The 13,905-nt window shown below is 44.1% G+C and overlaps 1 protein-coding gene across 2 annotated transcripts in view; it reads right to left on the reverse strand.

Annotated features, from left to right (window-relative positions):
- LOC115469913 (MTOR-associated protein MEAK7-like) overlaps positions 1 to 13,349 on the reverse strand; it is a 44,276-nt gene extending 30,927 nt beyond the window's left edge. Inside the window, exons 1-3 of one of the 2 annotated variants that reach the window (XM_030202691.1) lie at positions 13,229 to 13,349; positions 9,428 to 9,742; positions 2,431 to 2,603 (exon numbers count right to left, since the gene is read on the reverse strand). In XM_030202691.1, coding sequence (XP_030058551.1) covers positions 2,431 to 2,580 — 150 coding nt within the window. In that variant the 5' untranslated portion in view covers positions 2,581 to 2,603; positions 9,428 to 9,742; positions 13,229 to 13,349. The remainder of the gene's footprint in view (positions 1 to 2,430; positions 2,604 to 9,427; positions 9,743 to 13,228) is intronic. The other variant, XM_030202689.1, reaches the window with a different exon arrangement.
- Positions 13,350 to 13,905: the final 556 nt, after the last annotated feature.

Below are 13,905 nucleotides of genomic sequence, written 5' to 3' on the forward strand. Positions count from 1 at the left end.
ATGTAATTTCATTGTGTCCCATGGTCTTTGTACTTTTGGAAAGAGTGAAAAATTGTTGCACTTCTACCCATTCTACACAACTCAGAATTTTATAGGCCTCAATCATATCCCCCCCCCCCCCCCCCCCCACACACACACACACACACACACATACATCTCTTTTTCAAGCTGAAGAGCCTTAACCTCTTTAGCTTTTCCTCATACAAGAGGAGTTACATCTCCTTTATCATTCTGGTCACTCTTCTTTGAACTTTTTCTAATTCCGCTATATTTTTGTTTAGATACGGCGACCAGAACTGAATGCAGTACTCAAGGTGAGGTCACACCATGGAGCAATACAGAAGCATTATAATATTCTTTGGAGTGGAGGAGTGGCCTAGTGGTTAGGGTGGTGGACTCTGGTCCTGGGGAACTGAGGAACTGAGTTCGATTCCCACTTCAGGCACAGGCAGCTCCTTGTGACTCTGGGCAAGTCACTTAACCCTCCATTGCCCCAGGGACAAATAAGTACCTGTATACAATATGTAAGCGCACTGAGCCTGCCATGAGTGGGAAAGCGCGGGGTACAAATGTAACAAAAATAAAAAGTGTTCTCATTATGTATATAAGTTTTATATATATATATATATATTTATTTATTCAAGACTTGATATACTGCTGAAGCTGATGGACAGACCATAACAGTTTACAAACAAAATAAAAAGCATAGGAAAGAACTACAAAATTCAATAGGAAAGAAACCATGCACACAAGGGAACTAATTAAAATAGCATTCACAATCGGGGCTAACATTTATACTGCCAACTCCCAGGTACCCACACCAGAGAGGGCTGCCTCACTCACTATAGTATGCCTTTTGGAAAAACCACGCTTTTTTAAAATTAGTTTTGCTGCGTATAGTGAGAGGCAGAGAGAATTCCAAAGTTGGGAAGCAACAAAGAAAAAAGCACTATGACGTGTTATCTCTAGATGGGCAGAGTGTGGTTCTAGTAGTACCATATGGTGATCGTTAATAGATCGCAAGACACGAACTGAACGTATGGTACAGTCTGTGAGGAAAGATACAAGGGAGTGCCCCGATGAAAAGCTTTTAAAGCCAGAAATAATGTTTTGAATTGAATGCAATAAACCACCGCTAGCCAGTGGTGATCCTTCAGAGTGGATGATCAGATCAAATTTCCGTACTTGACAGAGGAGACGAACAGCTGTATTCGAGAAGCGAATTGGATATCCCTAAATTAATGATATTGCAATAGTCCAAACGGGACATAAAAAAGGAAAGGATTAGAGAGTGAATGTATCGCCATTGAATAAAGAACGTACTGATCTTAACTGACACAAAAGAAAAAACTGGGATTTACAGAGCGCAGAGATGAACTTTTGGAGCTGTCTTCTTGGTTTGCCAAACTCAAGCTGCTGCTTTTCCCACTTTTCTGAAGGTCCTTAACATTATCTGTCTTTTAGAAAAGAAGCACAACACAGCAGACAGAGCCTCTGATCAAGCCGCGCTAGTGGTTCCTGCACGGCAATCCCGACGGAGCCCGCTTTGTCAGCATTACCGCACTGGAAGTCACTAGCATGGCTTGATAAAAGAGGCCCTACGTGCCTTGTTGTAAATTTTACCATCTTAGAGGAAACTTCTGTAAGAGGTGCCTATATTTAGGCGCCAAGAATACACCTATTTAGCGACTATTCGATAAAATAAAAAGTAGGCACCTAGATTGGGGAGATACATGCATAAATTATATTTTTATATACCGCCCTTAAGCCCAAAGCTATTGAAGTGCTGTCCATTCAGGTCTAGTAGGTATTTTTTGTTGCTGGAGGGTTCACAATCTGAATTTGTACTGGAGTTAATTCAGGGGTCCATTTACAAAGGCGCGCTGAAAAATGGCTTGAGGTAGTGTAAGCGTGGGTTTTGGGCACACGCCAATCCATTTTTTAGTGCGCCTGTAAAAAAGGCCTTTTTTTCCCCCCGAAAATGGACGTGCGGCAAAATGAAAATTGACGCGCATCCATTTTGGGCCTGAGATCTTACTGCCAGCCATCGACCTAGCCGTAAAGACTCACGCGGTAACTGGGCAGTAATGACCTACACACACCAAATGCCACTTGGCGCATGTCCGTTACGCGCAAACGAAAATGAAAAATATTTTTCAGACGCAGATATCGGACGCGCGCCAAAAATGAAATTACTGCAAGACCCATGTGGTAGTCGGGCGGTAACTCCATTTTGGCATGTGTTGGGCGCGCATAGATACTTATGCGGCTTGGTAAAAGGGCCCCTCAGGTTTCCCATATCCAAAAAAGCACAGAAGTACCCAGTGGATACAGATGTTAAGTAGTAACTGAAGCCAAAGATTTGCAGGTACAAATTCATACTGAATGTGAAGTAATCTAGTGCTACAAGCAGGGCCATCTGGCTCTTACCTTCAGCTGCTGCAGGTTCACCGTTTTTCTAGAAGCCTTTTCATTTTTTTCTCCAGACAAGCTGTCAAATGCTTCATCAATCTCTTTCTGTTCTTCTGGAAGAAATCTTAAAAGGCATTTCTGATAGGAGCTGCTTTCTACATTCCCCATCTTTCCTGATATCTGAGGGAATCCTACAGAGTACAGCAAACAAAACAAACAAAAATAAATAAAAATAAAAAAAAGACATGAGCAAAAAAAAAAAAACACCCCAACAGAGAAACAGATGATCCAGTAAAACAGGCAATCTACTGAGTGCTGCTTTGATTCTTCCACCCACAGACAAGTAAAAAAAAAGCAGAGGGTGGTAGGAAAGGTAACAACTGTGGAAAAAACAATGATCCCTCTGCACAGGGCCAGCCCAAGGGAAGATGCCACCTGAGGTGGAGCTAACATGCTGCCCTCCTCCCGGGCTGAGATGCCACCCCCCCCCCCCTCGTAGTATTTTACCTCACAGTGACGTTCCAAACCCAGCAATTCCCATATGCTGCCCTGCCGCCGGTGGCACTCACCTCTTCCCTTTACTGCGGCTGGCTGAGCCTCTGACGAAACAGGAAGTTACATCAGAGAAGCGCCACAGTAAAGGGAAAAGGCAGGTGCCGGCGGCAGTAGAGCATGTATGGGAATCGCTGCCGCTGCTGGGTTTGAAATGTCACCGTGAGGTGAAATGCAGCGAAGGGGGAGATGTCGCTCCTGATGAGTGCCACCTGAGGCCCCCTTAATGGTCGGGCCGCCCCTGCCTCTGCATGTATATTAGTGCATGCATTTGTACCTGTGTTGCCTGTGCACATGTATCCGTCTGTCCTAGAGGAGAGTGAAGAAGGGCAGTTTGAATAGAGCAGTTTACTTAGGCACCTTGAATGAAACTAACCTGCATTTATGAGCAGCCTGTACGTCAGGCTGCAGCTGCTTGGGAAAGACAGCTCACTGCTTGTGAGACTTATTCTTTGGGCTGCATTGCACTAACCAAACAGGGAAAACATTGGACTGTTCCTGCTGGTTTCATGTTAAGCCCCTAATGCAGCCCTTGGCCATGTTGGGCGGTTAGAGGAAAGTTATACGCTGATTTTATGTATGTGCATTGAATAAATTTTGTTTTGTTTTACCACGAGGGTCTGCTTTTCCTTTCCCAGACCCAACTGTATTAACCTCTCAACATCAGAAGCCAGGCTAAAAGATTGGGCATCTAAATGGCACATTTGTAATGCTTCTATCAATCCATGATGTAACGTCGCCTTGAGTATTAAGCACAGTTCTTCTTGTCACCCCATCTCAAAAACCAGTACATATATCAGAACTAGAATAGGACAACCAAAATGATAAAGGGCTCCCTTACCAACAAAGGTGGAACATATTAGCATTCTTCAGCATGGAGAAGATCAACTGAGATGGATACGACAGAGAGCTCTAAAATCATGTATTGGGTGGAATAAATATGGAACTTTTATTTACGCCTTCAAAGCAGAAGCCTGAACATACAAGTCCGGAGCAATAGCCTTAAAAACCACTGGAACAAAGAAACTAAGGATACTGTTGTAGCATTTTATTTTTAAAGGGGAGAACACTATAAAATGAGAAAATTAAAAAAGAAGAAGAATTATTGCCAGGGTCAAAAGTTTGCTTCAGGTATGGAAACGGTTTTAAATAACATTTTGGAAGCCCTCCAGTGACAGGAACTTATCTACTGTGCCTGAATGTAACTTACCTCGAGCTACCACTGAAATGCCATGAGCAAGAGCAAAATCCAAATCTGGTTCCATGAATATTGAACAATGGATATTTATTTGCACGCATTGAAGTTAAAAAGTTTTGCTCTGGCTTGAGACTCAAATAGCCCTTGTACACCGGCATCCTACTGAACATTGAATACTGCACCAGCTACAATTTACATAAAGCTAAGTTTATACTATTTCATCTATTAGATGCAGAGATTGTTCCTGATGTTCTCTGATTAGATAGTGGTGTGGCGGTAGGGTGTGCTATGATGGTGATACAGGTGATTTTACATATCTCGAGCCTTCGAGTCACGGTGAAACACCAAAAAAAACTGAGCACATTTTAAAAAATGTTTTCATAAACGTTTGGTTTGAAGTTGATTTTTTATAGTAGTTAATTTACTTATTTTTAGTTTCCTTTGGTTTCCGTAACATTTTGTAGTGCACTAATTGGGAGCCGAATAACTTCTTAAACCCAGGATTAGCTTTGTCTTAGTTAAATTTTAATGCCAAGAAGTGTAGAGTGATGCACTTAGGGTGCAAAAACCCGAAAGAGAGATACTGGATAGGAGGGGAGAGATTAGTAAGCTCGACTCAGGAGAGACCTTGGGGTGTTGGTGTCTGAGGATATGAAGGTGAAGAAACAATGTGACAAGGCGACGGCCATGGCCACAAGGATGCTAGGCTGCATAGGAAAGGGGTATAACTAGCAGAAGAAAGGACATGTTGATGCCCCTCTACAAGTCGTTGGTGAAGCCCCACTTGGAGTATTGTGTTCAGTTTTGGAGGCCATATCTAGCTAAGGATGTAAAAAGACTGGAAGCAGTGTAAAGAAAAGCTATGAAAATGGTATGTGATTAAAATTGCAAACCTGAACATGTATACTTTGAAGGAATGGAGGAACAGGGGTGACATGATACAGACGTTCAAATATTTGAAAGGTATTAATCCGCAAACAAACCTTTTCTGGAGATGGGAAGGTGGTAGAACTAGAGGACATGAATTGAGGTTGAAGGGGAGCAGACTCAGGAGTAATGTCAGGAAGTATTTTTTCACGGAGAGAGTGGTAGATACATGGAATGCCCTCCTGCGGGAGGTGGTGGAGATGAAAACGGTAATGGAATTCAAACATGCATGGGACAAACACAAAGGAATCCTGTTTAGAAGGAATGGATCCAAAGAATTTTAGCAGAGATTGGGTGGCGACGCTGCTAATTGGGAAGCGAAACTGGTGCTAGGCAGACTTCTACGGTCTATGCCCTGATCGTGACTGAATAGATAGGGATGGCCTTGAGTGTAAATTTTAAGGGGCTTCGACGTTAGTTTCAGAACTTTTAGTACAAGAAGAGTGCTGGGCAGACTTATACAGTCTGTGCCCCGAGAATGGCAAGGACAAATCAAACTCGGATATATATTTATATAAAGTATCGCATATCAAGTGAGTTTATTGCATTGGGCAGACTGGATGGACCGTACAGGTCTTTATCTGCCGTCACTTACTATGTTACCATTATTGTGTTCAGTTCTGGTCACCATATCTCAAAAAAGATATAGCAGAATTAGAAAAGGTTCAAAGAAGAGCAACTAACATGATAAAGGGGATGGAACGCCTCTCATATGAGGAAAGGCTAAAGAGGTTAGGGCTCTTCAGCTTGGAAGAGACAGATGAGGGGAGATATGATTGAGGTCTACAAAATCCTGAGTGGTGTAGAACGAGTAGAAGTAAATTGATTTTTTACTCGTTCCGATAGTACAAAGACTAGGGGACACTCGAGGAAGTTGCATGGAAATACTTTTAAAACAAATAGGAGGAAATATTTTTTCACTCAACAAATAGTTAAGCTCTGGAACTCTTTGCCAGAGAATGTGGTAACAAGGTTAGCGTATCTGGATTTAAAAAAAGGTTTGGACAAATTCCTGGAGGAAAAGTCCATAGTCTGCTATCGAGGCAGACATGGGAAGCAACTGCTTGCCCTGGGATTTGTAGTATGGAGTGTTACCACAATTTGGGTTTCTGCCAGGTACTTGTGACCTGACTTGGCCACTGTTTGGAAGACAGGATACTGGGCTAGATGGACCATTGGTCTGACCTAGGATGGACACTCTTATGGACAAGGGAAGAGGAAAACAGCCTTAGTAAATCAGGCTCTAAAGAAGCTGAAGTACACCTCAGAACTGTCCCCCCCCCCCCATTCCTCACTTCAGTGGAGATAAATGTGGGGGGGAGGGGGGACAGTGAGACAGTTCTCAGTGGCTGTATCCTATATTCAAAGAAATTTTCAAGGCCTGACTTATGCCATTCCAATTTATGATACTATGATACGTGGGGATGAAACTTGAAGGACAACTATTACATAAATGATTTTTTGTTTTGTAATTTCATAACTTTGTTTCTGGTTCTAATAAACTGCACCTCTTCTGTGCTTTCCTTTATCTCTCCTTGACCTGTACTGCAATACAAGTACCACTTTGTTCCGTAATCTATTTTCAGAATGCCAAAGCAGTGTTTTGAGTAGTTAAACCTGTAATTGCCAGTTAGCTTGTTTACAGCTGATGGTTAACAGACTGTTATGAGTTAACAAAAAAGAAAAGGTAACACCCCTGCAAACAGGGTTTCCATACTGTCTCGTTCATCTATAATTTTCTGGCTAATGAAATTATTTTTAATAAGGGAGATCTCTCTTTGTGCTAGGACTAGAAGGTTTTTTCACCATAAAATCAAAGCAACCTAGCTATACAGGAAATGACCATCTCAAGGAATCCTGAAAGACAGTCACTGACCCTGAAAGAAGGGCAAGATAAGAACAAGGCAAATACACAAAGGCCTGACAATAGAACAGTGGTCTTCATTAATTTTTAAGCTGGGGCCACTTTGGATTTTAATGAGCTAAAGGACAGCGGCCAACTATCTCCCCATGCAGGGCCATGACACTGCTGACCAGTGTATGTCAACGACATCCATCCCTACCAGCTGACCTTCAAACTTCATTGGGGGGGGGGGGGGGGTATCCTCAAGGTTGTGAGCATTTCCAAATACATTCTCTTGTCTATTGAGAAATGCCTTGTTCTTCGAGTATTCAGCTGTTCCCCCCATCCGCTCTCCCCTTTCTGTCCTGAGTCTGGGTAGACAGGCAAAGCAAAAGGGGGGGGGGGGGAACCCCAGAAAGAAAACAGGGGCCGCCCCAGGGGTCTCCAGAGGCCACCACTGGCTTCTGAGTCTTGATTGAAGAACACAGTTAGAATATGACCAGATCTAGGGTCACTGGCTAGTGAGCTGATGGAAAATACTAAGCAAAGAATAACACCTGAGTAAAATGGTATAACTATTACAGACTTCAACCTGTAGGATCTCTCAAACAATCAGTAGAGGAATAGTGACTGGTCAGCACTAGCTGGCAATTGTGTTTGCTGTTCTTGAATGTTTTCGTGGATGGATAAGTAAAGCTAGAAATAAGGTAGCTAGGCTACTGGTTAAGGGAAAAAAGTGGTGGACACCTCACAGGACACTTCTCAACACAGCATAACTGTCAGTTGAATACACAAATCTGATTATTATTATTATTATTATTTATTGCATTTGTATCCCACATTTTTCCCACCTATTTGCAGGCTCAAAGTGGCTTACATAATGTTGTTAAGTAGAGAGGTGTGGTAGCCGTGTTAGTCCACTCTTAAAGGTTATCAACAGAAATCAAACAAAATAAAATATGGAAAAGATCATGTAATCATCTTATTTTCTTTTGTTTGATTTCTATTGATAATGTTGTTAACAATGTCACTACAAGATATTAGATGCAGTTAGTATTGTGCAGAGATTGAGTAGGGAAGAGAGAGGAAGGGAGAGAGTGATCGGGAGTTATGTAGTTGGATTTTCATCACTGATTGGGTTGGTGAGGTGAATTATCAAAAAGTAAACCAATTTTGTTCTGCTTTAATAAACTAAGACTTAAAGAAACAAAGAAAAATGCAGGCAGATAAAGACCATATCGCCTATCCAGTCTTCCCATCCATGGAATCTACTCTCCCTATCACTCACTTAAGAGAGTCTATGTACTTGTCCAAAGCTCTCTTGAATTCAGATAATGTTTTCATTGCCAACACTTTGACCAGGAGCTGTTCCACGAATTCACCGCTCTTTCCGTGAAGAAGTATTTCGTCAGGTTACTTCTGAGTCTATCCCCTTTCACCTTCATCCTATGCCCCTTCGTTCCAGAGCTTCCTTTCAATTGAAAGACTCGCCTCCTGTGTATTTATACCATGTAGGTATTGAAATGTCTATCATATCTCCTCTCTCCCGCCTTTCTTCTAAAGTACACATATTGAGATCTTTAGGTCTGTCCCCGTACGCTTTATGACGAAGACTACAGACCATTTTAGTAGCCACCCTCTGGACCGACTCCATCCTATTTACATTGTACACAATATTCTAAATGAAGTCTCACCAGAGTCTTATAGAGGGGCATCATCACTTCTTTTCCTACTAGGCGTTCCTCTCCCTATGCACCCAAGCATCCTTCTAGCTTTCGCCATCGCATTTTCTACCTGTTTGGCCACCTTAAGATCATCACATACGATCACACCTAAGCCCTGCTCCTCTTTCGTGCACAAAAGTTCTTCGCCCCCTAAATTGTACCATTCCTTCGAGTTTTTGTAGCCCAAATGCAAGACCTTGCATTTTTTAGCATTAAATTTTAGCTGCCAAATTCCAGACCATTACTCTAGCTTCGCTGTCCTTCCTCACATTATTCACGCCATCAGGGGGTGTCTACCCTATTGCAGATTTTGGTATCTGTCACAAAGAGGCAAACCTTACCAGAGAGCCCTTCAGCAATATTGCTTACAAAAATGTTAAAAAGAACCAGCCCAAGAATCGAACCTTGCGGCACACCACTGGTTGCACCTTTTACCTCAGAATGAGCAGCATTTACCACTACCCTCTGTCGCCTTCCACTCAACCAATTCCTAACCCAGTCAGTCACTTTAGTGCCCATACCGAGGGCACTCAGTTTATTTATTAGCCGTCTATGTGGAACCGTGTCACAGGCTTTGTTAAAATCTAAATATACCACATCTAGCACTCTCCCTCGATCCAACTCTCTGGTCACCAAGTCAAAGAAATTAATCAGATTTGTCTGACAAGACCTGCCTCTAGTGAAACCATGTTGCCTCGGGTCCTGCAATCCATTGGATTCCAAAAACTTTACTACTGTATGTTTTAAAAGCATTTTCATTAATTTACTTACCACGGAAGGCAGACCTACCGGCCTGTAGTTAACATCTTCCTTACTTCTGCTTTTGTGGAGATGGACCACATTCGCTCTTCTCCAGTCCTCTGGGACCACTCCCAACTCTAGAGAAGCATTGGAAAGGTCAGCCAGCGGAACCGTTAGAACTTCCCTAAATTCCTTCAGTACCCTCAGATGTGTGCCATCCGGCCCCATCACTTTGTCCACCTTTAGTTTAGCCAGCTCCTCACAAACAGTCCTCTGAAAATCATTCAGGGATTACCACCCTTCAATTCCTATTTGTCATCTGTGGTCCTGCTCTTGGCTCTTCAGCTGTAAACACAGAATACAAATATTTGTTAAGCAATTCTGCTTTATCTTTATCAGCTTCTACATATTCCTCCCCTTCACCTTTGAGTCTCACAATGCCACTTTTACACTTCCTCCTATCACTAAACACACCTTAAAAATGTCTTGTCTCCCCCCCCCCCATTTTACTGTATTGGCTATTTTTTCTTTTGTTACATTTGTACCCCGCGCTTTCCCACTCACGGCAGGCTCAATGCGGCTTACATATTATATACAGGTACTTATTTGTACCTGGGGCAACGGAGGGTTACGTGACGCCCAGAGTCACAAGGAGCTGCCTGTGCCTGAAGTGGGAATCAAACTCAGTTCCCCAGGACCAGAGTCCACCACCCTAACCACTAGGCCACTCCTCCACTCCACTTCCATTTGCATCTTCGCTTTCCTGACTACTCTACCAGCTTCTCTTAGCTTTTCTGGATATCGTCGCCTGTCTTTCTCTTTCTGCTATTTCTTGTAGTTTATAAGGCTAACCTCTTTTTCTTTACCTTTTCAGCTACTACTTTTGAGAACCAAAGTGGCCTCCTTTTCCTCTTATTTACTTTCCTTACAAAAAGTTTTGTTGCCCTTACAATAGCTCCTTTCAGATTTGCCCACTGCTTTCAAACTTTTTCAAGATGTTCCCATCTAGACAATTCCTTGAGGTAATCCCCCATCTGAACAAAGTTAGTTTGTTTGAAGTCTAGAACCTTCAATTTTGAATGAACCCTCTCCACACCTATCTTAATATTAAACCACACCATCTGGTGATCACAGGATGCCAGATGATCACCTACTATAACATCAAAAACACTCTCCCCATTAAGTCCAGTATGACCTCATCCCAAATGGGTTCCATTACCGACCGTTTTAACCAAATATTTGCTTGCCTGATTTCAGACAAAATAAAGATATTTTGTGTAAACGTTACACAAGTTTGCTGTAGGCAGGACTGCATGGTCCTTAATGCATGGCCTAATGGGTACAAGCAAAGTGCTAAGGAAACAGGGCTCAAATTCCACCTCCCCACTAACAATCCTTGGAATTTTGAGCTACGCCATTGCCTCAGGTATCCATTTAGAAGCCAATTTATGAATCCACAAACCTTCCTGTACATTAGAAGCCTTATAAGTGTTGTCATACTTGACCAGACCAAAGGTCCATCAAGCTCAGTATCCTGTTTCCAACAGTGGTCAATCCAGTTTACAAGTACCTGACAAGATTCCAAAAACAGTACAATACATTTTATGCTGCTTATCCCAGAAAAAAAAGCAGTGGATTTTCCCAAGTCCATTTTAATAATGGCTTATGGACTTTTCTTTTAGGAAGCCATCCAAACCTTTTTTTAAACCCCGCTAACTTCTTTTACCACATTCTCTGGCAACGAATTCCAGAGTTTAATTACAAATTGAGTGAAGAAATGTTTTTTCCGATTCATTTTAAATTTAATACTATGTAGCTTCACTGCGTGCCCCCCAGCCAGTCCTAGTATTTTTGGAAAGAGTAAACAAGTAACATACATAGTAACATAGTAGATGACGGCAGAAAGACCTGCACGGTCCATCCAGTCTGCCCAACAAGATAAACTCATATGTGCCACTTTTTGTGTATACCTTACTTTGATTTGTACCTGTCTTTTTCAGGGCACAGACCATATAAATCTGCCCAGCATTATCCCCGCCTCCCACCACCAGCTCTGGCACAGACTGTATAAGTCTGCCCAGCACTATCCCCGTCTCCCAACCACCAGCCCCGCCTTCCCCCACCGGCTCTGGCACAAACCGTATTAGTCTGCCCAGCACCAACCCCGCCTCCCCCCACCGACTCTGCCACCCAATCTTGGCTAAGCTCCTGAGGATCCATTCCTTCTGAACAGGATTCCTTTAGGTTTATCCCATGCATGTTTGTGATTCACATCTACCCATTCCATTCCACTCAGTATTTTATATACCTCTATCATATCTAAAATAGAGTGGAGTGGAACAGGTAGACTTGTGAAAGTTTTCTACTCTAGATTGCACAATATTTATTTATTACATTTGTATCCCACATTTTCCCACCTATTTGCAGGCTCAATGTGGCGTAGTACATAGTTTTATTATGACATTGTCGTTCCAGGATTTCAGATACAATTACAGATGTGCAGAGATTAAATAAGGGAAGAAAGAAGGAAGTGATTAGGGGTTAAGTATAGAAGGTGGACTTTCATAACTGGGTGGGTTAGTGAAGTGGATTAGTGAGGCTACACCTAGTGCCGGTGTTACAGGGGTACAATTAAACCAACCTCCCTGGACCTCTATGACCTTGGCTTGGGCAAGTCATTTCACACCCCCTCCACCTCGGGATCAGAGACCTAATTTATTTATTCAATTTCTTTTATACCTGCTTGCAAGTTTCTTTCACATACAGCAGGTATGTTTCTGTCACTAGACAGCAACAATGTCAGTCTGTACCTGAGGAATTGGAGAGTTATATGGTTTGCTCAGGTTCACTAAGAGCTGCAGCCAGTCTCCTCTAGTTCTCAGCCAGCTACTACTTGAACCACACTGGGCTGTTTTCCACTCCTACCGCTGCAGTAAATTTATAACTAAGCTCAGGTTTAGAAATGTAATTTTATCTGATTCGTATAGTGTGGCACCCAGGACACAACTTTTCAAAATGATTGGGAGGGGGTGCTAAACCCAGGGGCGTAGCCAGACTTCGGTGGGAGGGGGAGGGGGCAGGGGCACATTTTAGTCCCCCCCCCCCCCGCAAGCACCACCTCCAACAACTTTGACACCCCCCCCCCCCTGGCCTACCTTTGCTGGTGGAGGACCCCAACCTCCGACACCCGGTCTTCTTCCTTCATTTGGTTTCCGAGTCTGACGTCCTGCACACGTCAGACTCAGAAACCAAACAAAGGAAGAAGGCTTCGGCTGGCGGGGGTTGGGGTCCCCCGCCGGCAAAGGTAGCAGACGGCGACGGCGGGTTGGCAGCCGGAGGGGAGGGTTGAGAAGGTCGTCCAGGGCCAAATCTACGGGGGCCCAGGCCCCCCGTGGCCCCATAGTAGCTATGCCACTGGCTAAACCCATCACAAAATTAACCTTCCTTGGACAAAGTGAAGGGGGGGGGGGGGTCCGGGTAAAACACGGATCCCGCGGATCGAAAGCGCATGTCCTTAAATATCTTTTCTTATGCCGGTCGTGTCCCACCCCCACAGCCATTGCCGGTCTGAACTAAAGGGATCTGCTTAATAATTGGTGGGGGGGGGGGAGGGGTGCACTGCAGCATCCACAGGCCTGGCACCTACGCCAGAAGCCAAGCCCCCTACCTCCTGCACGAGCGTCTGTGCCCCGGCCTCGAGCAGCTGCACAGCAAAGAGACCGAACTCATCAGCACACGGCGCGCGCCCCTCCTCACACACGTATTCAAGGAACGGGGACCGTCTCCCCTCGTCCTCGACCCGACACCTCTCCCTCCCGGTCAAACTCGTACCTGAAGTCGCCCACCAACAACCCCACAGCTTCCCTTCTCCGGTGGGTGCCCCGTCCCCCTATGTGAGAGACAACTTCTCCTCCGCAAGACTTTCGGATGTCATCGCCACACAGTTGAAGGAGTGACGTCGTCGCTGACGTTGCTGCCGACCCGGCCTTTTAAAGCTGTAACGGAGCAGCTTTGCGGCGCGCGCGCGCATGTCCCTCCCACCAGTGACCAGGCCTCGCGCCCCAAACTGTTTGTACTGTAAATAGTAGTTTCCATATCATCAAGCTGATCAATCCATAGACTGGTGGGTTGTGTCCATCTACCAGCAGGTGGAGATAGAGAGCAAACTTTTGCCTCCCTATATGTGGTCATGTGCTGCCGGAAACTCCTCAGTATGTTCTCTATCTCAGCAGGTGGTGGTCACACACAGCAGCAGCTCTGGCTAGGCCTCCAAGCCTAATCCTTAGGTTTTGTTGAGGCCTGGGGTTGAGGGCTCTTTTGAGCAAGTGCAAACCTGGTGGTGCCAGGTCCCTCCTTTTCTCCCCCCTCCCGCTGGCTCCGTTAAAAAAAAAAAAAAAAAAAAATTGAACGTCCTTAAAGGCGTTTATTTCGACGTTTATTTAAACGTTTATTGCAGCATACTCACTGGGACACCAGGTCGTTACAGCTCGGAGCGGAAAGCAGGTAAT

The sequence above is a fragment of the Microcaecilia unicolor genome, chromosome 5 (genome assembly GCF_901765095.1).
Source record: "Microcaecilia unicolor chromosome 5, aMicUni1.1, whole genome shotgun sequence".
Classification (NCBI taxonomy): Eukaryota; Metazoa; Chordata; class Amphibia; order Gymnophiona; family Siphonopidae; genus Microcaecilia; species Microcaecilia unicolor.